General features: G+C 32.6%; 1 protein-coding gene across 2 annotated transcripts in view; it reads left to right on the forward strand.

Annotated features, from left to right (window-relative positions):
• HGF (hepatocyte growth factor) overlaps positions 1 to 25,216 on the forward strand; it is a 71,665-nt gene extending 46,449 nt beyond the window's left edge. Inside the window, exons 11-19 of one of the 2 annotated variants that reach the window (XM_032761218.2) lie at positions 3,431 to 3,533; positions 6,906 to 7,039; positions 12,719 to 12,757; positions 13,993 to 14,089; positions 16,873 to 16,947; positions 17,813 to 17,953; positions 18,494 to 18,600; positions 18,709 to 18,854; positions 21,483 to 21,679. In XM_032761218.2, coding sequence (XP_032617109.1) covers positions 3,431 to 3,533; positions 6,906 to 7,039; positions 12,719 to 12,757; positions 13,993 to 14,089; positions 16,873 to 16,947; positions 17,813 to 17,953; positions 18,494 to 18,600; positions 18,709 to 18,854; positions 21,483 to 21,659 — 1,019 coding nt within the window. In that variant the 3' untranslated portion in view covers positions 21,660 to 21,679. Of the gene's footprint in view, positions 1 to 3,430; positions 3,534 to 6,905; positions 7,040 to 12,718; positions 12,758 to 13,992; positions 14,090 to 16,872; positions 16,948 to 17,812; positions 17,954 to 18,493; positions 18,601 to 18,708; positions 18,855 to 21,482 lie in introns of both variants that reach the window. The other variant, XM_032761219.2, reaches the window with a different exon arrangement.
• Positions 25,217 to 26,389: the final 1,173 nt, after the last annotated feature.

A 26,389-nucleotide genomic window follows, 5' to 3' on the forward strand; every position in this document is an offset into this window, starting at 1 on the left:
GTTGGAAATAAAGTTGAAGCCAATGATTAAGGGAAGTTTGGTACCAGCTGAGTCTTCTGTGTTCCTGTCTCATTTACTTGAACATTTGTTAATAATTTGTGAGTGATAAAGGAAAACAATTATTTGATAAACCTTTGGTGTGTATTAAGATATTTTATATACATATACATCACTTAAAAAGGATCAGGTAATAGAATATGAAAATTTGGGATTCTGGAGGGTAAACATGTTATTGCTTATCAGATAATTCATTCATAGGTGAAAATATTAGTTTTATGGAATTTAAGTAACTTGCCTAAATTCTCAAATACAGATATATCTACAGATAGATCTATCTACTTAGATCTAGGTATCTTTCTATAGATATAAATCTACACACACAGATATATATATATGTGTATATATATGTGTGTGTATATATGTGTGTATATATATATATCTGTGTGTGTATATCTATATCTATATCTATATCTATATCTATATATATATATATATGAAAGATGTTGCTCTTATCCTTCTCCAGAAAACAGAAAATATAAGTTCTACATATAGTTAGATGAGTGGAAACATTTTTCAAATCTTGCAACATCTGAATTAATGTATATACAAACATTCTTCCAACTGGATGTTAAAAAACACTATTAAAGAAAAATGAAAACTGAAATTACAGAATTTCGTTAAAATGTGGATAAAACACTACATATTGTATATACTATATATTATATACTTAAGGCAGTAAACAATATAATTTAAATATTTATATCAGTATCATAAAATGTATTTACAGTTATTTCAGTCTTAAAATATATTCTAATGAGAGTATATACAGTCAGAAAATTGTATCCAAAAATCATCTGGATTTTTTTCCTTCTCTGTATTAATGGTATACATTTGATATATACATAGGCATATTTCTCTTTATTTTCATCTTTCTGGATATTAGTTTTTGAATATTTAAAACCTTAACATTGGATATAGTCAATACTATATGAAAGGGTAAATTCAGAGAAGTGTCCTTTTCTCTTGCTTCCATGCCATTCCATTTCTACTTTCTACTCACCATTGCAAGTAGGCAATTTCATTAGTTTCTTGTTTATGGCTCTTGTGTATTTTCCATTCTTTACTTTTTTGGAATATATGTGTAGGTTTGTTACATTGGTAAACTTGTGTTATGGGGGTTTGTTGTACAGACAATTTCATCACCCAGGTACTAAGGCTAGTACCCATTAGTTATTTTTCCCAACATAAAATCTTAATGTTGATATAAATTTGTAGATGACCTTTCATAGTCAAATGTACAGTTTTCATTCACATAAAAATTAAGAATATTAAATATAAAAGGTCACTTTAAAAATGTTTGGTATTATTTAAAAGTATAGAATATTTTTAAAAGTAGATTAATTCTTTTTAAATTTGGAATGCAACATATATATATATATGTACTTTTTAAAATTTCTTTTTCTTTTTTTTTTTTTTTGAGACAGAATCTCGCTCTGTCGCCCAGGCTGGATTGCAGTGGCATGATCTCGGCCCATTGCAACCTCTGCCTCTGGGGTTCAAGCAATTCTCCTGCCTCAGCCTCCTGAGTAGCTGGGATTATAGGCGCACGCCACCACACCCAGCTAATTTTTTATATTTTTGGTAGAAATGGGGTTTCACGATGTTGACCAGGCTGGTCTTGAACTCCTGACCTCAAGTGATCCACCTGCCTCAACCTCCCAAAGTGCTGAGATTACAGATGTGAGCCACCGCACCTGACCAACTTATATTTTTTGAAGAACTTGATTTCTGACTATATTTCTTTTGATTAAAAATATGAACAGTATGGCTGGGCATGGTGGCTCATGCCTGTAATCCCAGCATTTTGGAAGTCCGAGGCAGGTGGATCACTTGAGGTCAGGAGTTTGAGACCAGTCTGGCCAACATGGTGAAACCCCATCTCTACCAAAAATATAAAAAATTAGCCAGGTGTGGTGATGCATGCCTGTAATCCCAGCTACACAAGAGGCTGAGGCAGGAGAACACAAATTGCTCAATTAAAAAAAGAGAAACAGAAAACCTCATGGAGCATAGTAAGAGACACAGGAGTAAGTGGCTTCCACTGGCCAAATTTGGAACAATTTGAGCATCAAAATGAATAACAGGAATAGATTATATATCATATTAAATACAAAGAAAATCCACTGGTCCACATTTAATTTACTACTTCTACAGCTAGTGCTAGCACTTCTACTACTAATACCTAAATGAATGGGGTAAGGGAAAAGGAAAAATTTTTATTTATTAATGCTAACTAACAAATACAAAGAAATGTTAGAAATAGCAAAATAACCATTTTATCATCAGCATGACAATAAGTGGTTCATGCAAAATTCATTAACGTATGCCTAAGCTATTTTGTGAAAATTTGTTTGGCATTAGGATATTTATTCAGACTCAAAGGCCCCAACCGATTTTTTTGTGAAATACAAAGAGGAGTTTTTCCTTTGCACCACTTAACCAAGTGATCAAACACATCACCAGTGATGGAACAAAGTGACATCATGTGTCACAAGATGTTATGCTCTAAAAAGGACAAAGCATCACTGATGCAATATTCCTGTCAAATATCTTTAACTTGGTTTTATTCATGAGAAAATAAATCAAACAAAATGAACTTAAAGAGCATTTGTAAAACAGCTGACTTGGGTGACTCAGAATGTCAATGTCATAAAAGACAAAAATCAAAACATAAGAAATGTGACTAGGAGATGAATGTTCGTTATATTACTTTTCTATGGAATGAAATTTTTCAGAAGAAAATGTTGGGAAATACATGTGTTATTCTAAAAATTCTTATTTCTTTGTTGTTCCAAAGGGCCACTCATTTAAATTATTTTGTTTTTAAATTATTATTTGTTATATTTGAATTTGCATAAGCCCTTATTTTGATGAAGATATTGGGCTTAAAGATATTTTAATCTGAGATATTTGAGTATTTTCGATTTGTACAGATTTCAAGTACTTTAATTTTTTTTTCTTTTTGTTTTGAGACGGAGTCTCGCTCTGTCGCCCAGGCTCTAGTGCAGTGGCGCCATCTGGGCTCACTGCAAGCTCCGCCTCCCGGGTTCACGCCATTCTCCTGCTTCAGCCTCTTGAGTAGCTGGGACTACAGGCGCCCGCCATCTACGCCCTGGCTAATTTTTTGTATTTTTAAAGTAGAGACAGAGTTTCACCGTGTTAGCCAGGATGGTCTTGATCTCCTGACCTCGTGATCGGCCTGCCTTGGCCTCCCAAAGTGCTGGGATTACAGGCGTGAGCCACCGCACCCAGCCCTTTCAAGTACTTTAATTTTTATGTTGATTTCATGATTCCATATACTTGTAAAAAATCTTCTTGTTTTATCCCCCTTAATATTCATTGGACTTATTTCTGTATATTTTATGTCTAGATTGTTATCGTGGGAATGGCAAAAATTATATGGGCAACTTATCCCAAACAAGATCTGGACTAACATGTTCAATGTGGGACAAGAACATGGAAGATTTACATCGGTGTGTAAATTTCTTCCTTTCAATATATAGAAGGTAGTGATACCAACAGACTGTGTATTTAGATATGTACATTGCTATTTCTTTCTATTCTTTTATATATCATGGTAAGCTAATAAAAGCATTAGATTGGTTTTTTCTTTACAACTCATCATAACATTGTTTCTTTATGTAGCAAACTTTTAAATATGCAATTCAAGTTAGTGGATATTTATTGAGCACTTACTATGTATTCTGTACTGTAATTGGTACCATGGGGAACATCAACAAAAAGTGGATAATATTTTGGTTCCAACCTCCAAGGAGGATAAGGTCACATTGACACAATAGTTACATAACTTAATAAGACAGTGTATAAGTAAGTGGCAAATCTGGTGTTTGAAATAGTGCATTTCATGGGATTATTGTTTTCATATTTAATAATTGATAGTTTATGAAAAATCAATGAATAATCACTCATATAATTTAAATTTCTAAAATACTAAACCTTAACTATTAAAAATGTGTAATGATAGGTTGCCTTCTGTAGCTTTGATACATAAAATTTTCCAGTAATTACAGGAATGTATATGTAGTTGAAAAAAATCTACACATTTTAGAGAATTACAGATTTTTACCATAGATATAGACAGAGAAGGTAGCACCCACTCAGCCCTAGCAATAGTGCTAGTGTTTACAAAATTGCAAAAGAAGTATGACACATAATTGTGACCTAAAGCAGATTTTTTCATAAACATCCCAGAGTATATGCACTAGAATAAAAGAAAAAACAAGTTACAGTCATTTGATCAAGTGCCTATAACATAGCTGCTTTACATGAGTTATGCCATTTGACCACCATAATCCTATAGGAAAGATTCATATGTGGATAGGAATTTAAGGGCTCAGGGAGATGGAGTGACTTTGCTTTAGTCTTTTAACTTTAAGTTCCTTATTCTCTTCCAAAATGTACTCAATAGTGGATTATATTGTTTCAATTTATGTCACACAAAAGGATAGTTCTAAAATAATGCTCTCCAATATAAAGACAATGCAGCTCACAAATGTAAGTGACATATGTTCTGTTAAATTCCTAGTAGCCACTTTTAAAGAGGTAAAAATAAACAGGCAAAATTAATTTTAATATATTTTATTTAATCCAATATATCTACAGTTTTTCATTTCAATATGTATTTAATACAAAATAATTAAAAATATATTTTATATTATATTCTCATTCTCCATATTCAAAATCTGGTGTCTGTTTACACTTACAGCACCTGTCAATTTGGACTGGATCAATTTCTCAGTAGCCATATGTGGCCAGTGGCTACTATATTGACACTGTAGTTCTAGGACTTCAAAGAGCAGCAGAGTTCTGTCCTTATAGATCTCCCACTCTTTTGTGGGATGCCAGCAAACAGGGAATGCCATATGAAAACTACGAAAGATAGCATATTTTATGCTATGGGAATGCAAAGAAGTGCCTACTCAGATGTAAGTGGTCAGGAAGGCTTCTTAAAGGAAGGGAAATTAGCTGGGATGTACATGATGAGTAGGAATTGGGCAAGGGAAGTAGAGGAGGAAGAGGATATTAGACACAAGAAATTGCATGTGCAAAGGCCAAAGCATTAGATTATTTGAATATAGGAAATAATTTTGGTAAGACTGAAAGAATGTAACTTGGTCCATGTCCACAGAGAAGGAATTCACAAAGTGGCAACACCATATAGAGAGTCTTGTAAGCTCAGTTAAGAAATCTAAATTTTATCCTGAGGAGTAAAAGGATTTATTAAATAATTTTAAGTAAGAATTGGCATGATTAAAATAAATGCTAATTTCAGCACTGCTATTTTTTAAAGCATTTTTAGAAACATGCAGTGGTGGGTGGGGTGGATTGCTCTTATGGACTTGTGAGAGAGAATTGTTCTCATCGTCTTTCAAAAGTGTTTCAGTGATTTTACACTAGAAGCTTGGAATTTTCATGGTAGAAGTATTTACACTACAGAAATCAGCAACAGCTTCAGACGAGGATTCCTCATCTTCATCCTCAACATACACATACTTCAAAGTACCAGTTGGTAAACTTTTACCAGCATGCCACTGAAAATATGTGATATATTTATTTAGAAACTATCAATGGGTCTCTAGTAATACTTAATTCATCAAGTTTAGGTTTGACTTTTGGAAACAATTTGTAGGAAACTGATCAAGGATTAAGTCACATGGTACCATTTTGGCTTAAGGACAAACTTTGTAAGTAGGAGATAGAGCATGGCGGTTTTGAGCACTGACTCCTGAAATAGCCATGGGTTCAAACCCCAGCTCTAGTGTTTGCAAGTCATGTGACATTACACCAATTAGTTTTCCTGTCTGGATTTCAATTTCCACAAATGTAATATGGCATAACCTTAAAGACTATCTCATAAGATTGGTCTAAGGTTATATCTATAAAGAACCTACAACACAATGTGGCATGTAATAAGTATTGTATGTGTTTACTGTTATTCTTGGTCCAGAAAAATGAAACTTGGTCTGGAAATACAGTCCAAGTTTCCATGTTCAAGCTTTTTAAAATTTTATTTAAAATGACACATTAATTATATTCAAGCATGGTAGCAATTAATAACTGGAAACAAGTTCAGTAAGATACATAGTTTTAATGACTTTTATGATCAGTCGAAGTGGCCATGTAGAATTGACTTCATTCATGTTATTGAGGTAAATGTAAATATTGATGTTACATGAATGAAAATGGCCTTATAAAATAATTTACAGTAAATTTACAATCTTTGCTTTTCTTTTGTAATAAATTTAGTTAAGATGTAAATTAGAAATAAAATATTGCTCGGTTATCTGTCAGAAAATAATATTTTGTAACTATGACCAGTACAATTTAGAATTTTAATTATTTAATTAACACATTATTAATTTCAGTATATCTTCTTGTACTCTGTCATAGTGATATTGCTAGTGATGCTTCATTTGTATCTAAAATGTAAAAAAACTTGTATAATAGCTTGTATTTTTGTGTATTTTATAGTTTTAATCTTTGCCATCTGCTTGCTTTAGACAATGTTTCTCTTATTTCTATGCACAGAATTATCGTTACCATGCCACTGGGATTATCAAATAGCGGCAAAATCACAAAATCTAATATGCCAATTATGGAGCCCTCTTCCATATTTCCAAGTTAGAGAATCTGCTTCTAAAGTGTAGGAATAACAGTAGCAACCAAACAGAGCTCAAACAAAATAGCTAAAATTCATCCCAAGTAGAAGGTTATGCTGTATCTACAGTGAAAGTAATGTGCTGAGATTATATCTTTTTGTAATATTTTGTGTCTCTTGGATGGAATGAGCATCTTATGATGTGCAAAGCCTGTTTTTTCCACAGTCATATCTTCTGGGAACCAGATGCAAGTAAGCTGAATGAGAATTACTGCCGAAATCCAGATGATGATGCTCATGGACCCTGGTGCTACACGGGAAATCCACTCATTCCTTGGGATTATTGCCCTATTTCTCGTTGTAAGTACAGTTAGGGATTGGTGTCTTGTGAAATATTTTAAACGTACTACATTTCATCTCAAAGTTGTAAATAATACAAGCGGTCTGGCATTTATTCCCAAATGAGGAAGCTCTCCAGAGAGCAACACACACAAATGTACACAACACACACACAGACACACCACATGGTCTCTCTTTCTCTCTCTCCATCTCTCGTATAAATAAGAAGAAACTTTAACATTTTAAAGGAGATTCTCTTCCCTCAGAAGATTTTCATTTGGATTCCGAAAGCATTAATTGGCCACAGTTCTAATATGACTGGGCTAGAAAGATCTCCCCACTCCCCCACACCAATACTACCTGTTCGGCTTCTGAATATAGCAGAGCTCTCAGCAAAGTTCCCAGCCCACTAAAAAGCCGTGAGCAGATCTGAACTAATGGTACTTCTATTTCCTTCTCAGTTCTTTAACTTAAGACTAAAGAAGAGCCTGGAGTTTTCCACCCAGTTATCTGATTCCCAGATGGCTTTGTTAAAAAGATATTAGTGTATAAAGTAAAAGTTATATAAAAAACATGTAATACATGTTTGACATAGTTCATATAAAATACATGTCTGGCATAATTCATATTAAAAAGTCCCTAGATATCAGTAAGAAAAAGATGTGAGAACTCCGGACAAAAAAGTAGAAAATAAATCTTCAAAAATATAGCTAATAAATAAATGAAAAGACATTAAAACATATTGGTAGGAAAAAATATTTAAAACATGAGAAGTCACTTCTACCTGTCAGGGTGGCAAATAAAATGATTGTAAATATCCAGTATTAGTGAGGACCTGGGTAATCAGGCTGTCTCAATTCTATGCTACTTGGAGTGTGAATTCAAAATCCTGCCTGGAAGTTAGTTTGGTAAAATGTATCAAAAGCAGTAATAATGTTGACATAGATCAGGACTTTTGAGCCTCCACACACCCACATTTTGGGGTAGATGCTGTTCTGTGCATTGTAGCATGTTAGTAGTATTCCTGGACTCTATCCACTAGATGCCAGTAGCATGACACCTGCTCCAAGTCGTGACAATCAAAACTATCTCTAGACATTGCCAATGTCCCCTGGAGGGCAAAATCATTACCACTGGTAACCACTGATGTCCAGTAATACGTATTGAGATGGAAGTATGTCTTAAATATGTTATTGAGTGAAAAAGCCTTTTTATAAAACTGTGTCAGTAGAAAGAAACCATTTTATTATACTATGTATCTGTAACTCTATGTTTACAACAAACATCCTTTACCACAATGTTAAATCACCTTCTCTTTAGAAAGGAAATACTTTTATAAGTTCGATAAGAACTTTGTTTTAAGAATGTTTTTCTTGTGAGACAAGCCAGTAGTAGCAAGTACCTTGCGAAGGGCAGCAAAAATATATACTCTAAAAAGAGATTAAACTGAAGAAATAATAGTGTTGCTTTTAAAAAATGAAATACAAACACAAGTCTATGTTTTTCTCGAATTTATGTCAAATTAAAGAGGTAAATTTCACCTTAAATGGAAACAGCAGTCATGTTTTATGAAATTCTAGCATTAAAGGCAAACTTTTAAAATATGATGTTAATCAAGTCTACCTATAATTAAGACGTGGAGCTGCTCCATCGATTTTTAATAGGTTGGGAAATTCTCTGTAAGAATAAATAACTAAATATATTATATGTTTGCCAATAAATGGCATTTCTAATAAGTTTATTTTCATTTTATCAGCCATGATCATAGCCTTTCAAATGAATTTGTTTTCCTAATGTTCTTCACTTTTCCCTTGTTAAGGTTGGCATAGGCCCATTGTTAATACTAGAAGAAACACACCTACCTTTTCAGAGAATGCCATACAAAAATATTTAAAAATTATTAAAAGATTATTATTTTTCTAAGTACTAGTTTTATAGCACTATGTTTTTGTTAAGTCTCTATGTTTAAGACTAATGGAGGCTCATAGAATATAAAATGGTGTAGGAAGAAGGAAAAAGGCAATTATCTGCCTTCTAAAACAGGTTATTTTGCTTCCTCTACCGATTTCCAGATTTTTAAAAATCACAGCAGCTCTATCTAGCACATATGCATGGTTACGAGTGAAATGCCCTATAGTATCTCAAGGCACTGTGATTTCATTTATAATCACAAACCAAGAGAGCCAGGACTCTAATAATTTACAAGTTTTCAAAAAATTTTTTCAACTAATATTTTTAAACTTAAAGTAACGTGCTGTTGAAAGACTTGAGGGTGTTACTAGTATTTGATTAAATGCTATTGCAGATAAATCATTTTATTTCAATGTATACCACACATTAATTTCAATAAAGATTTTTACACTGTCATTTTTCTAACTAATATTTATAGCCAGGATTTATTTACATTTTCTCCCTGGTGAAAGGGTGATAATATTTATCTTTAGAAGATTTGAGTTATTATTATTTATATAACTGCAGAGGCTGTATAAATCATTTTTACACTGTAAAATTCTCTTACAAAACATGTAAAGGTTTTTATTCTTTTTTTCTAACATGCTTACAAAATAATATTTTACATATTTTTAAGTTTATCAAATATGCAAACATAAAAATGCAGAGGTGACTATATGATTGAGTATACACAGACAGTTAGTATACTATTTTAGAAAAATCTTGATTAACTACCAAGAGCGTAGTGGTTGAGAACTTCAATGCAGACTTCCTAAGAATGCCAGACCCATCACTTTTAAGTACCTTGGGCAAGTTACTAAACCCACTTAGGACTCTTGTATTTGCAATATATTATAATAAAAGTACCTATTATATGGGGCTATTGTGAACAGTGTCTGTTGCATAGTAAACAGTCAAAACCTTAACTTCCATCTCCGTTTTTGTTTGTTCATTCATTATTGTTAATTGAGCTGCTATTGAGTTCAAAGCCATATATAACATACTACATTTATAAAAATACAAACACTGCTTCTTAATTTTAAATAGTTCATAGTGTAGAAGAGAGACATTTATGGAAACAATTACAAAGCAATATAATCAGGTAATACGTATATATTAACAATAAAATGAGAATGTGAACATAGATTTCTTCATGGAGAAATACATGATGTTCGTAAACTTTTGAAATTGAGTTAAAACTTTAAGAAGAGTGGGAGAAAGTTTTCTTTATGTTTTCAGAAAATGTCCATGTTTGGTTCTGAGGCCATACACACACACACACACACACACACACACACACACACACACACACCCCTACTCTTCCATAGGTAAAACTTTTATCATCGACATGTTTTATTTCTTCAAATTTAAGTTGAACCAATAAAAAATAAGTATTGTATCACATATATTTTTTAGACATGAGTCTGAAAGTAGTGTGGTATAGATAGTGTAGTATAGATAGTGGTGAAAGTAAAGGAAGAAAAGTGAGAATAGTATTTGGCAGTGAAATGGAAAAGGCCTAGAAAGTAGTTTTTCAAGTTTTCCTCCACGCATGCAACAGAAGAACCTAGGATGCTTGTTAAATGGATGCATCCAGCCACCAACCCAGAATCCCCAGAAATTTAATTGTAAAAGGTATTTCAGTTTATGCTAAAGTGTGAGAAATATTGGATTAGAGAAAGCAAAACATATACATTACTATTAATTATTAAAACCCAAAATGTATAGTATCTACAATTTTTTTTTTGAGACAGAGTCTCACACTGTTGCCCAGGCTGGAGTGCAGTGGCACAATCTCGGCTCACTGCAACCTCCACCTCCCAGGTTTAAGCAATTCTCCTGCCTCAGCCTCCCAAGGAGCTGGAATTACAGATGCCTGCCACCACTCCTGGCTGATGTTTTGTATTTTTAGTAGATTCAGGGTTTCACTATGTTTGCCAGACTGGTCTTGAACTCCTCACCTTGTGATCCACCCACCTCAGCCTCCCAAAGTGCTGGGAGGCACGAGCCACCACGCAATGCCATATCTACAAATTTTTAAAGCGAAATATATTGTAAGATACAAGAGTTAACTAAGCACTTTGTTGACCTATTAGCTTAATGCTTAGAAATAAGAGACTTAATATACAAGTAAAGATAGAACAAATAACCAGTCTTTCTCATCACAAAATAAGAAATAAAAATCTACTTATTTAACATTTTCATGTATTTGACTTACGTGGAAAACCAATATCCTTGATGTTTTGTTACCATAGTCTGCCTCAATCTTAACTCATACTTAATGAACTGAAACACTGACCTCAGCTGACTGACAAACCCTCCTCTAGGATAAGCTACAGGGAAAGAGAAATGATGAATTTTGTATGTTTACCATTAACCTATTCATTTAAAATACATAGATCTGAAAAATGGACTTAAATAAGTATATATTAATTCTCACAACTATCCTCATAAATAACAATCACATTGGCATCTATTACAAAGGAATCCATATACATTATTGGTTTGTTGCTGGCTTATTTGAGCTCAGGGCATTTCCAGGGATTAACAACCATCTGAGTCTCAACAGTGCCTGACTGAACTCTATGCCATCAATTCTGAATAGTCACACATTAAGCTCCAGGAAATGTCTTGTGTCTCATTCATTACAGCATAAGTATTTCAAAATCCTCGCATCTTCCAAGCCTTTCTCTTATTTGTGGCAATTAAGCCCCAGTAGAGATGAAAAAGTAGTAAGCTACAGGTTTTAATTAGAATTAATTTGTAGTTTTCAGTGTTCTCTTTTTTCCATATTTTTTACTAGCATCTGGAAAAATCAACCCTTGAAATATTTAAGCAACAAAGCATAATTATATTGTATTATTCCTCTTTTTCTGTTAGTGACATTGATATCTATCTTCTAGAATCCTTGCAGAGATTTATGAAGTTTGTGTAGTTGCAATTATCCTTAACCATATAAAACTAAAAGTTTTCAGAAATAAATTAAATGATTCAAATTACAGAAGCAAATGGCCTATCAATATGAAGAGTCCAAGTAGACAATAATGAACACGAGTGCTATTCAATGGAATGTTCATGGTGTAGGATATTGGACATCTTGGTGGATCGAGGCAGCTCCTTGATGACGGCAATGTAATTCAAATGGTCAATGATCATCAAAACACACACCTGAGGGCCTCCACAGTCATAAAATAGGGCTCTGCTCATATCACCTAGTACCAGAGGGCATAAACTTACAATATTATCCAGTAAATGTGGTGTATAATTACTCAAAAGAGTTTACATTTTATCTCTGAATAAAATGTCAAGAATTTTATTAAATTGGCCAGGTGTGGTGGCTCATGCCTATAATCCTAGCACTTTGGGAGGCTGAGGCAGGTGGATCATTTGAGGTCATGAGTTTTGAGACCAGCCTGGCCAACATGGCGAAATCCCGTCTCTACTAAAAATACAAAAAGTAGCTGGGTGTGGTGGTGTGTGCCTGTGGTCCCAGCTACTTGGGAGGCTGAGTCAGGAGAATCCCTTGAACCTGAGAGGAGGAGGTTGCAGTGAGCTGAGATAGCACCACTGGACTCCAGCCTGGGTGACAGAATGAGACTCTGTCTCAAAACAAAACAAAACAACAAAACAAAAAGAATTTTCGTAAATTACTGAATTCATTGATACTTGGATTTTAATATATATTTAGTTTTATGTAACAGATATATGCATATATGAATTATGTATTTATCTATACATTTATTTTTACAGGTGAAGGTGATACCACACCCACAATAGTCAATTTAGACCGTAAGTAATATTTCACAATATAAAGTATATTCTGAGTCTCTCTCTGCGTGTCAGAAGTGTCATTATTTCTTTCAAAGAAAATTATCTATATTAGCTTCCATTATAAAAAGAAGTTAATCTATTTATTTTTACTTTTTAAAATATTTTTTTCTATGCATAGGTGTAAAGGAGTTTCAAAGGCAACTGCATACTGAATATAAAAATTCAATTCTCTTGCAAAAAATTTATAAGATGGTATATGTGATTTTGAAAAGAGTGTTTATATTTACTTTTAATTTGGGGCACAATCCGTATAATGGACCACCTTTATATATACCATGATTTAATAAAATTAGGATGCTGAAGTCAGGAAGAATGAAACCCGAAATTTGGAAAGTTATTCAGTGCCTCTATTCTACTCTATTTGTAAACTTCTCTGCATGCCCTACAGTCAAGTGGGCACAAGATGACACAGTCTGAGATACTCAGTTAATCCTCAGTTTAAGAATCTGTTGGGGGCCACTTGTATTTTATTTTCACATATCTCTTGAGCTGAAGGAAGTTACTCAAGTGTTTTTGATTTAAAATACCACCTGCTGTGCCCCAGGCTCAAGAAGCAAATGGAAATCTATTCTAGACCATGGGCAGAAGTAGAGGGGATAAGGCGAGGAGCACAGAGGAGGGTCAGGAAAACATTTACTCCAGTGAATTTTGTATTATGTCTTTGGACATAATGATTTGAATATAATAATTACATCATTTGGATATGATTTCAATAAATCAAATGTTGGTAAGACATTGAATAAATCTACAATCTAACTGTACAAATTCAGAAGTAATATCCAAGTAAAGCTTGGTTTTGTTTTTTTTCACTGAATCTATTGATTTCTACTGACCTTTAGAAATAACCATTGTAAATAACTTTGGTTTATTTTATGTTGAGGGTGGTGAGGGATTAGACCTGAGGAGCTCGGTCTTAGTGTATTGTGAGCAAAGCCATTGTCACTCTCATGGCAATCCTGTCTGCTTTCAGTTGATTTGTTTTTCTGAGTTACTCAACTTCTTAGATGAAGACGGCAAGTGTTAAGGGCTTAATATAATGCTGCGGTGATATAAAACTACTCTTTCTCCAAACTGTTTTTTGGACACAATAAGAATAGTTACATTTGTCTAATTATCATTGCATTTAAGAAAACTAAGAGGCACTGATTATTTCAAATTCTTATTTTAAAATGTTATGTTTGGTCCTGTTTCAGATCCTGTAATATCTTGTGCCAAAACGAAACAATTGCGAGTTGTAAATGGGATTCCAACACGAACAAACGTAGGATGGATGGTTAGTTTGAGATACAGGTAAGTATTAATAGATGCAAGTCATGCATATCCAGAATATGTACAAGAGTCCTATTCCCAGAAATATGGACACATGTGGTCCTGAAGGTTGTATCCTCCACAGGGCCCCTGGGTGAGGCAGTAAAAGAGGAGACTGATCACAATTCTGCTTGCCAGACTGTAAGCTCTGGACTATAATTTGTGCCTCCCGAGGTAGTGCCTTTTTAAATCTTCACAAAGGTCCCATATGTGTTGGCATTGTCCCTGATTCTAAGAGACACTTTGGTTCCGATTAAGCAAAATACAGAGGACCTATTGAAACCTTAATATTACCATAGTAGTTATGATACTTGTTATTAAATTTCTAATCTAGGATATTATGGGTTTATTTTCTAATATGTTTATGCATGATCATGTCAAAACATTTATATTTGTTTTTAATTTCTGACTTTTTCCTGGTCAATCAAATGAAAAATGGCAATTTTAAATTCTAGAGCATTTTATCATTACAAAAAGGCCAATAGTTAAATAGTCTTGATATTATAATAATCAGTGGGGATACAAAATTCTTGACATGTCTATTTCTCAATGCTCTTAAGAATCAATGACATGTTTTACATAAAATCACTTTGCAGATCATATTGTTAGAGAAAATTATGCTTAATAATTATGTCATAAGAATTAAATACTGAAAATATAAGTTAACTTAAAATCTGATCTTACTGCTTTCATATACTACATATATTATTCTGTATGTTAATTGGAATGCTAAAATATTTATGTCTTTGGCTATCTCTGTCAGAACCTCACCATGCAGCACACCCCAAGATACATCTGAATTTGAACTACATTGTCTCTTGTTTTCTAGATAACTCATGTTTCTTCCTCCAAGCCTTTATGCTGTTGTTCCCACAACACGTTGTGGCTTTCTTCCTCCATGTTTTATGCCTGAAAATTCTTTCTCCTTCAAATTTCAACCTAAATATCCCCTCTTTTAGAATACTCTCCTGTTCCCTCACTGCTAGCCTCCTAGAGTAGAGAAAAAGAAAGTATATCTGTTACTATTATTAAATCACAGTGACATTAGAATAGAGACAACTTGAAACAGAAGTCCTTTTATGAGTAAACCAATTATTGGAAAGCAAGAGTTTATATAATTTGATATATGTGACTTTAGATGACCACAATGTTGTAGGAGATGGCCTAAAGTTCTTTTTTAGTATACCCTTTTCTCAAGGAATGGCTCATCAGATTTTATAAATATTTATGCCAATAATTGTAGTATAGCTGTCCTAGGTGTGTAGTACTAAAATAGAATTGTGAAACTAACCAGAATATTAAAGCTGAGTGTGCAGTATGAGGATTTAGTAAAGACTTTAGAATTCTGTTGGAGTGTTTAATTTTCTTAATTATAGAAAATCTTTCAAGAGGCTGGGTGTGGTGGCTCACACCTGTAATCCCAGCAGTTTGGGAGGCTGAGGCAGGTGTATCACTTGAGGTCAGGAGTTCAAGAGCAGCCTGGCCAACATGGTAAAACCCCATCTCTACTAAAAATACAAAAATTAGCCAGGCATGGTGGCACACGCCTGTAATCCCAGCTACTGAGCGAGAGTCTGTCTCAAAAAAAAAAATAAATAAAAAGAAGGAAGGAAGGAAGGAGAAATTTTTCAATAATCCACATTTGAGTTAATTGGTGATTCTTTGCTTATCTTATAACCCCAGAGGATAAAAGAAGACATATATTAATACTTCTAAGTTATTTTTTCCAGTAAGAGAATTCACAAGGATACTGCTTTGGTCATCTCCATTGTTGGAGAAGCAGGTGAAGCTATTTTTCCATCAGATTAGAGTACTGTAAATTTTTAGTTTTTTTCCTTTTTAAATCCAAGTTCTTAACAACAACAGCTGCTTAGTTATTCTTCCAAAACTCATACTGAGAAGGATAGAAATTAAAAGTCAATATATATTCTTATCCTCCTGTGTGGTAAAAGCCATAAATAACTGTGGTCTCAGTCTGGGAATCTTCTAGTATTACCCTCTGAAGCACTGAACATCTGTACTCTTTGGAAATGTAAATTATGATAAGTTGTGCTTTTTCCATGTCTCTGCCAAAAAAAATGGATTTACAGATTTTGGATATCATCAAAAAAATGTACTAGTACTCATCATACTCTACAAATATTTTACAATTTCCTAAATGATTTGCCTTGCAAAATTGTTTTACTTTAGAGATGAAATATTATATTCCTGATCTTATACTGGAAAAAGTAATTTATTCAGATTCAGTTACATTTTAAGTTAATATATCAAAACTACATAATGGTAGTAGAAGGAGGAAATAGTGCACAAATAAAATTGCTACCACTAGATGGTTTTCAGGGTTCAAATAAGAACTCAACTTTGCATTTTTAATAAGCAAACACTGAATTTAAAATAGATTCACATTTTAAAAAAATTATAATTACCCTATATTTGTAGCACATACGTTCCTCACAAGGATAGATGCACATACACACGAATGTGTGTGTTCGGGATGGCTATTGATGTGTAATAACTTTAGACTACACAAAAGTAAAATTGATTTCATAAATTTGTAGTCACATTATGAAAAAAAGCTAATGCTACAATCACCAAATATCACCCTTCAGATAAAAGAACTTCTCATTTTATTCCAGTTGGGTTAATTTCTATATTTTCCTCTGCAGTGCATTTATTTTTAACAAATGGAGCCACAGGCTTTGCATTAATTGGCCGTCACTCTTTCTGCACAGATGTTACTTGTTTCTCTTTCCTCTTTTTCACAGAAATAAACATATCTGCGGAGGATCATTGATAAAGGAAAGTTGGGTTCTTACTGCACGACAGTGTTTCCCTTCTCGGTAAAGTGTTTTTAAAACTAGTATTATTTTGAGCCTTTAAAATGTATATGTCTTCCACTTTGCTCTTAATGTTATAATATGTACTCATTTTACAGAGATTCACAAATGGGGTGAACAAATTATTGTATTTTTAGAATTTGACTTATAAAACTTACTTTGACTTCACTGATATTTACAAGACACTACTTCAGTTCACCTCTTTTCACAATTAGTGTTACCCTCAGTTGGGGAAAATTTTGCTAGAATTATGTAAATGTTTTATATCCCAACTTTCTACTTGTACCCTGTATTTCTAGATATAATTCTTTTTTTTTTCTAAATTATCAATAGGCTTTTTTCAATCCTCACTACTTCTTTCTCCTGTAGAGTCAGCCTCAGGATCATCCTGGGCAAAATTTTCAGTGAAAATTAGCCTAAGGAAAAGATAAAGAGGCAGCATTCGTAAACTTCCTTCCTGCTTCTCAGCAAGATCACTTTGATTTTGTTTGTAGAAAACTTCAACCCCTGTTACCAAACCAAATATATACACAGCTGACATAAACAAAGCAAAATTTGCAGAAAAAATTATAATTCATGTAAAGTGCTTTACCTGAGCATTTTTCACAAGTGACTTACTCTAGCAAGCATAAGCAAGTTTCTAAAATAGTCCTTTAGAATCTCAGCAATTTAAAGCCTCTTTCTGCTTATGTATGTTTGTAGTATTCAGAATCTCCCATAACAAATGTGTTGTTCTTTACTATACTCTGAATCAAATTTTAAATTTAGGTTATTTGCCTTAATAGTCTAAAATAACAATAGATAGGAATAATACTACAGAATTTGGAATTACTCTGTTTTACATTTAAATTTTTTTCCTTCAAAACAGAGACTTGAAAGATTATGAAGCTTGGCTTGGAATTCATGATGTCCACGGAAGAGGAGATGAGAAACGCAAACAGGTTCTCAATATTTCCCAGCTGGTATATGGCCCTGAAGGATCAGATCTGGTTTTAATGAAGCTTGCCAGGTTAGTTACTTTAGAAGATTTTGTATTTTTCATCTGGACAAGAATTGTTGGAGCATTTTCTTCAGCTGTGTGGCAGTTCTTTCTCTCTCATACAGATGCATTATAAATATATGTTACATGCTATATATATATATATGTATGTATATGTATGTATGCGTGTGTATGGGTCTCTCTGTGTGTATATAGAGAGAGGTATTTGCAAAACTGTAAAAAATGAATAACTAACATAGGGCCAACAGTCTGGTCAGTCTGTTTTAAAATGGAAACTTAGCAGTTATTCGATAACTTTCAAATGTAAAATAATTCTTTTAAAAAATAGCATTGACCATTTATTCTTAAATATTGGCAAATACATGACTCATTTCTTTACTACCTATTCCAAATTTCATCATTATATTTGGATATTCCCACTTTTTTTTTTTTAAGAAACAGGACTTCATTCTCTGTAAATGCCATATTAAACATGAACACTACATTTAATATGTTAATTTTGTGTTGAATCCAATTGAGAGTACTTACCATTGTATTTTGTGTTTTCAGGCCTGCTGTCCTGGATGATTTTGTTAGTACAATTGATTTACCTAATTATGGATGCACAATTCCTGAAAAGACCAGTTGCAGTGTTTATGGCTGGGGCTACACTGGACGTAAGCTAGTTTTCAAAAGATGAGGCCATATTTATTTTATTTTAAAAAGAACACATTTGTCTTTGTTTCTTAATTTTCTCACGTTGTATGTTTTTTGCATCAATCTAGTGATCAACTATGATGGTCTATTACGAGTGGCACATCTCTATATAATGGGAAATGAGAAATGCAGCCAGCATCATCGAGGGAAGGTGACTCTCAATGAGTCTGAAATATGTGCTGGGGCTGAAAAGATTGGATCAGGACCATGTGAGGTAAAAAGGAAGTTCTTTAATAAGGAGTATGTAATTAATAGCTTAGTGTTTCATGTTTTTTCTGTTTATTTGTCTCAGATCAAAAATATTGTATACCAACTTGTTCTAGGAGAAAGGAATTGGGAAAATTAACTCTGTAATGTTCTGCATTTCTTTTAGCTAAGCAGTGAGATAATCAATGTTTTATTAGCAGCAAACTATGATGACATTTGTCACTCAAAAAATAATAAGTATGTAGAGCCGGAACTCCAAGGGAGAGCTATTCAAATGAGAAGTATCCAAATCAGTTAGATCAATAGTTTGCATTTTTCTAATGTTTTTCTAAATTTATCTCATCTTCCCAAATTATCTCGAAGTGAACTCCACTAATTATATCATTCAGAGATGGCTGGTTTTAAACTTTTAAATCTCTTTTTGGGTAAGCTGGTCTCTCTTTTGCTCTCTCGCTCCGTGTATGTGTTTAAACAGATTCTAGTTTAAAAAGCTAAAGGTCAAAGTTTGTGACTTTACGAGCTTGGACATTTCATTTGTTAAGCAACTGTTATTTCAGCTTGGCAATGTTCCTATCCCTATTTTACATAGACAAGCTATTAAACTGTTAGTTTAGTTAGATTTTGAATGTGAGAGACATGTTCTTCAAGCTTCAGGGCTGTGGGATTGTGGAATGCTGTGTGTGGCAAAGGATGAAATGAGTTCAGTGATAGTGAAATGTCCTTCGATATGTAGGAGAATGCATGCTGTAAGTATGGAACATAAATATGTATTGAAATGCAAGTGTTATACACCTTGCTCTGAGATTTTATTCTGAAAAGAAGAGAAAATGTTTACTGTTTACCGAGTTTTTAGAACTGCTTAAAAATGATATGGTTAGAAACAGATTATATGTTTATAAACAGTTTCAAATTTGTTGCCTTTCTAGTAAATCATGAACAATGAAACCATTGTTCATTATAACAAGGGAACATTTACTAGGAGAAAGAAATGACTATACTTTAAAAAGAAAAAGCAATAAGCATCTGGAAAACACAGAAGTTTCTAACTAGACCCAACCTTACAGATCATCTAATCATTGTCATTACTAAAACCAATTTGACAACTGCTTTTGAAGAATAGCCTTTAATTTGGATTATCACCTATATATTTTTCACTTCCCTCTTCAGCTTGAATTATTCATATCTGTATACTATATATGTTGTTTTTAACTTTATTGATAAGACTTGACCTCAAGTAGATTCTGCCACTTCTCAAAAATGTATTTATCCTCCAGAATGTTTTTAAAAATATATATGTCACCGACATTTAAATCAAGGTAATTTAGCCACTGAAATAAATTTGAAGGAGATATCTCCCAAATGTTTGTATAATAGCAGTAACATCATATTTAGTGAAAGTCTCCAGAGTGAATGACTTTGAGGAGTTTGTGTCAGTAATCACTAGTACATTTGTTTAAAAATCAGTTTTCTTTCCTCAACTGGCATAGTTTATGTAGTCTCTTGGAATAAACTATTTTTCTTTACTGTTTGATATTCTACTTTACCCCTAACTTGGTTTTCCCCATCATAGAATGCCAATGGCTCTCTTCTTTCCATTTGAATCACTTAAGTTAATTTTGCAGTGGTTTCCCCCATCGCTGTTGAGGGAAAATTAAGGTAGTTCCAAACACTCTTCTGCATATAAGGATACCAAAAGCCAGCAACTGCATTCTTAGGAGGCTACATGGTTCATGAAAGTGGTGCAGCACAGTTGTAGTTGTTATATATAACACTATGTGCATTGTTTATTTATATTTACTTATATATTTTTATATAATTATATTTATATAAATAAAACCATAAATGAATATATGTATGTATATATACACAACACAAATAAAGCTATCTGTTCATCTTTCATCTCTCTCTATCTGATGATGCAACAGGCTTACCATATAAGAAATGCCATGAAATCACAGGACACACTACAGAAAGGAGGGTATAAAATATAACTATAACTATATTAACTACTAATACCAGCAGTAAGTGGAGGAATATTCCTTGCCTGGAAAAGCAATTTCAATTGACAGAATTATTTTGTTGACAACAAGTTTTTTATTTAACTTATTAAGATCATCTAGGGCAGGATTGGGAGAGGCAAAAAAAAAAAAAAGCTTTAGAAATAAGAGAAAATGTAATGCAGTTTAATTGTTAAAACTATATGATTACAAATTATTTTCTTTTTTACTTGTATTTTTCTACATGTTCCAAATTTTCTATATTGAACATAAGAAGATCAAAATAAATATCAAATCTACCTTATTAAATAGGTACAAATGGTTATATGTTAGTCTGCATCCAACAAAGGCAAATCACACTTAAAAGGATGGTTGACTATTTTGGAAAAGGCAAGTCATTTTTAGGAGAATACTACACATAATAGAACACTTTAAACTTTGTACTTATCTCAGTCTTGGCTAATTCAGTAGAAAGTCAACAAATGGTCTAGTACACTAATTTCTATATCTTCATATTTCAGTTGCAGTTATTCTCTTTTTCTGTATATATCTCTGAGATGCAAATCTATATATGATTATGTTAATGAACTTTTAAAAAATTCCTAATAATACTTTGTTTTTGTATGTCCTACTCCTAGGGGGATTATGGTGGCCCACTTGTTTGTGAGCAACATAAAATGAGAATGGTTCTTGGTGTCATTGTTCCTGGTCGTGGATGTGCCATTCCAAATCGTCCTGGTATTTTTGTCCGAGTAGCATATTATGCAAAATGGATACACAAAATTATTTTAACATATAAGGTACCACAGTCATAGCTGAAGTAAGTGTGTCTGAAGCACCCACCAATACAACTGTCTTTTACATGAAGATTTCAGAGAATGTGGAATTTAAAATGTCAGTTACAACAATCCTAAGACAACTACTGGAGAGTCATGTTTGTTGAAATTCTCACTAATGTTTATGGGTGTTTTCTGTTGTTTTGTTTGTCAGTGTTATTTTGTCAATGTTGAAGTGAATTAAGGTACATGCAAGTGTAATAACATATCTCCTGAAGATACTTGAATGGATTAAAAAAACACACAGGTATAATTGCTGGATGATAAGGATTTCATGGGAAAAAAAATCAATTAATCTGTCTAAGCTGCTTTCTGATGTTGGTTTCTTAATAATGAGTAAACCATAAATTAAATGTTATTTTAACCTCACCAAAACAATTTATACCTTGTGTCCCTAAATTGTAGCCCTGTATTAAATTATATTACATTTCATATGCTATAGTTATAGTTCATTCATTTCTCTTCACCATGTATCCTGCAATACTGGTACACAAACACACTTTTTACAAAACCACATACCCATGTACACATGCCTAGGTACACATGTGCATGCACTACAGTTTAAATTATGTTGTACCTAATGTAACCCCTAAATATTTTAGAAGTATGTACCTATAGTTTTACCTCAGAAAAACAGAAATCTCTGAAGACCAGTAGAAATATTAAAAAATGATGCAAGATCAAAATGACTAGCTAATTCTCCATATATAATCTGCAAATGATCTTCTTTGGTTGGCATTTCAGGTGTGGCCATCACCCAGGGTTAAATAACACCTAATCTAGGTGTTTACATGTATTCATTATCCTAGTTATTTCATGTAGTTTCTAATTCTTAAAGGAAAGAGGGTAATAGTTCTATTTGTGTAATTTCTTTCCCCCAAACTTAAGGCCACTTATTTACACAAGATATTTATAGATCTATTTTCCTAAAGCATTTCTTAAGTGCTCAGATCGGTATCTAACTGAAGAAGTTTAAAAGTGTTTTGGTCATTAAAAATGTATTTAAATAGGTTAATTCTAAGACTTGCTGCTGTGATTGGCTTCTAGCTCACTGCCTTTAAATTTTAAAAAATTTAAGAGGAAAATTTCCATGTCTCCAAAGTTTTATACCCTTCATCAAGTCATGCATGAAAGTATATATTGGAGAAAAAAATAAAAATACTTTTCTCAACCTGGAAGATTTTAGCCTAATAAAGCTTTTTTGAAGTAAAAGACAACTTGTAAAAGGAAAGAAACTAGTTTGTCTCAACTCTGTATTCGTTTATTTTTTTTTGAAGTAGAGTGGAATCTGTTGAATCAGGTATTTTATCAAGATATGTTTATTTTTTCTTATTTCATTTTACAAAGTTCACTCCTAATGCCATATGTAACAGACATTTAAATTTTGTTTTCTGTATAACAGCCAAATTATCATATTTATCATTGTATTTGTCATGCTTAGCTAAAGATCATGTATTTGTTGAGAAATAGAATAACAAAAAGTAATAGGATAGGCTTTGAATTTTTGCAGGAATCTTCCTGTACAAAACATCTTTAAAAATAATTTTTGAATGGTATGAATCCAGTATTCCCATTTCTCTGACTTAGTTTTCTTGAGTGATTTTTATCAAGGCCAAGTCCCCAAACGATTCCCTACCAGCTCTTTAGAATACTGTTCAATCTGGACTAAAATGGTTTTAAGTTTATGAAGAGCTTAGTCCACAGAATATGGGGCAGCAAGTCCAGAAATGCTTATACAATTTTTTTCATAATAAGATATGCGCTGGCATCAAGAAACTTAAAGTGGAAGCAAAAAGACATCCAACTAGTTGCTAGTCTCTATCATCTTATCTGATTGTATTTCTCTTTTCCTTATACACCATTTTAATAAGCACACCTAGAAATTTCAAGAGCATATTGCCAAAATATAAAGTATATTTCATAGTTTCTTCTGGCTGAACCAGTGAAATTTTATTGTTGCATATTAATGATATTTGTAAAACTTTTATAAAAATTGTCATACTTTTAAATACTCACATTTTAAAAATACTTCTTTTATGACTATTCCTCTAAATTTCCTGGAAATACAGATAAAGATTAGCTAGACACAAGATGCAGCTAAGTATTTAGACATTTTGAGCCTAGTATTTTTCATTTTATTCAAGGCTAAAAACAATACCACGAATAAATCATCAAACAAACTGTACAAAGTAATTCTGTCTTTGGGAGGCTCTTTTCGTGATAGAGGGACATGGGTGGAATTGACAATGAAAGTTAGATGAACGAGGTCCATGTTATTTTAGGTGGTAGAACAGAGTAGAGTCATGTCATTATTTGCTGGTGGAAGATACTATTTACTAGGTGTTCTTTGCTGAATAAAGTATTAAACATTTTTAAAAATCCAACAATCCACTTTATTTTGTGTCATTGACAAAAGGATCTTTTAAATCAGAAGGTTTCAATGAGATTTTTGGTTTGGCTGTTTGAATAGTGGTTGTGTACTGTTATAATTGTAGACATTTTCTCATGTCTACCAGGAATTGAAGTGTAAAACTAAAATATTTTTCATAATGCCTCTGCCGTGCAGAAGGAATGATAATCCTTTTGTATACTTCTTTAATTTTATTGTAAAATGTGTAATGACTTTTACCTATATGCTGTGGGCAGGTCCTCAGTAAAATCTATTGAGTCAATTTCTAGTATTAACAGGCTTTTGCTTGCTATCTAAGTGTTTCAAATTATGGGAAGTGTGAGACACTGGAAGGCAAGAAAATTAACAATAATGGCATGTGATAGCAAAATTGTATTTCACTTATTCCTGTGAATATTTCTTGTTGGTACCAATGGTACTGTACAAAGTGAATGTTATAGCCACAACATTCTCTTGAAAAGAACACTGTCAAGAAGTGGGAAATTGCTGTCAGGCATTTCGTTGTTGTTTTTAAACTTTTTTTAAAAGAAATACTGGTTTTGCAATATAGAGATCATGAGGTAAAGAATTTTAATAAGCTCTTATACTAAAAAGCCTTAAATCGATTTATTGAGATTCAAAAAATACTATTATAATTAATTACATCCCATATATATAGGCAAACTCGTTTAAAAAATAAAACTAATTTTGGTAAAAGTACATGGCCTTTGTTTTTAAAATACATAATTTTAAAATAAATCACTTGTCATGATAAAGTCCAAAAAGAAGTTATCTTTCAACATTCAACTAAGGTTGGAGCTAAGAATTTACTAATGCAAAAAAAGTTAAAATTTTTTGGACCATATATATCTTGACAGTGTAACTTTTAAGTAGGTTCATTTCCATTTGCACAGAAAGTTTCTGTCTTTAGGAAACTGAAAATGAAATACTGTGGATGCTATGACTGTTTGTCTTGTATGTAAATAGGAAATTAATAAGCTGCCTATTGAGTGGTATAGCTGTATGCTTACCCAAAAAAGGGAACACTGTGGTTATGACTTGTATTATAAACTTTCTGTAGTTAATAAAGTTGTTATTTTTATAACCATGATTATATTATTATTATTAATAAAATATTTTATCAAAATGCTTATTTTCTCTGTTGTAGTTATTTACATGTACATATTTATATCTGTCTTAGGGCTTAAATGCAGAAAATAGCAACAACGTTGACTTCACTGACAAAAATTACATATACGTTCTTGCAAAAACTGTAGTATAACTTGTTTATAGAACTAAGACAAAAAATATTATTTTATTCCAACTAATATCCACAGCAATATAGATAGTCTTCAGTAAACCATTAATCTCTATACACTTTAGTTTCTCCCACTGTAAAATGTAACTGTTCGTTTATGCTTCATATTTGCTAGAATGGTGCTATGTTGTGATTTGCCAATATATACAAAATATTCCCATGAATTGTCACCTAATTTCCTTTCTCATGCCACTATATAATACAAAGGTAATTTTAAATTATTTAATGAATCACTTTGGGTATCTCTGTAAAGTGTGCATTCAGTTAAGAATAAATAAGAATCCAACGAATTCATTTTATTCAAATTGGAAGAACTAGTCATCAATGATCTAAGCAAAGAGAGCTCTATAACACCACTGATTATTTCAAATTGTATTTTACTGCCTTTTCCCCCCAAAAGGTTGCTGTACTAATTTATTCTGGCATAGATAGTGATCTCAAATGATGATTAATGTATCTAATTCTATAGCCCATATTAAAATACCTAATCTTTTAAGTGATTGTGATTAAAGCAGAATATATACTTATTTATGGTGACAGTAAGAATATTTCAAATGTATTAACTGCTGATTTCTCTAAATGTTGACCTTTTTTTTCTCTCTTTTCTAGAATCCCATTCCATTCTAAACTTATATTCTGCTCTTTAAATAGAATAGTCCAGTAAAGCTTCTTTAAGAGATATTTGAACAGGGTCCTCAGTAAAAGTTAGGGAGTGAGCTGTTTAAATACCTGGGGTCTAATAAATAATACTTACAAAATATTTTTGTTGGTTTCTTATTTATTTACTCTTATAAATTGTGATGCTCTAAATAGTTACCATTTGTCAATGTCCTGAATAGAATCATCTTGGTCTGCACTTCCTGTGTGTTTCAGTTCTGGAGTTCTATTGCCATTCTACTTTATTATTCTCCTACACAGGCGCCATCCTTAATCTATACAATCCTTAAAAAGTTTTCTACATCACTTTCACCAAATTACAAGCCTCTCATGTATAATTCACAT

This window comes from Hylobates moloch, unplaced genomic scaffold, assembly GCF_009828535.3.
Source record: "Hylobates moloch isolate HMO894 unplaced genomic scaffold, HMol_V3 SCAFFOLD_1, whole genome shotgun sequence".
Taxonomy (NCBI): Eukaryota; Metazoa; Chordata; class Mammalia; order Primates; family Hylobatidae; genus Hylobates; species Hylobates moloch.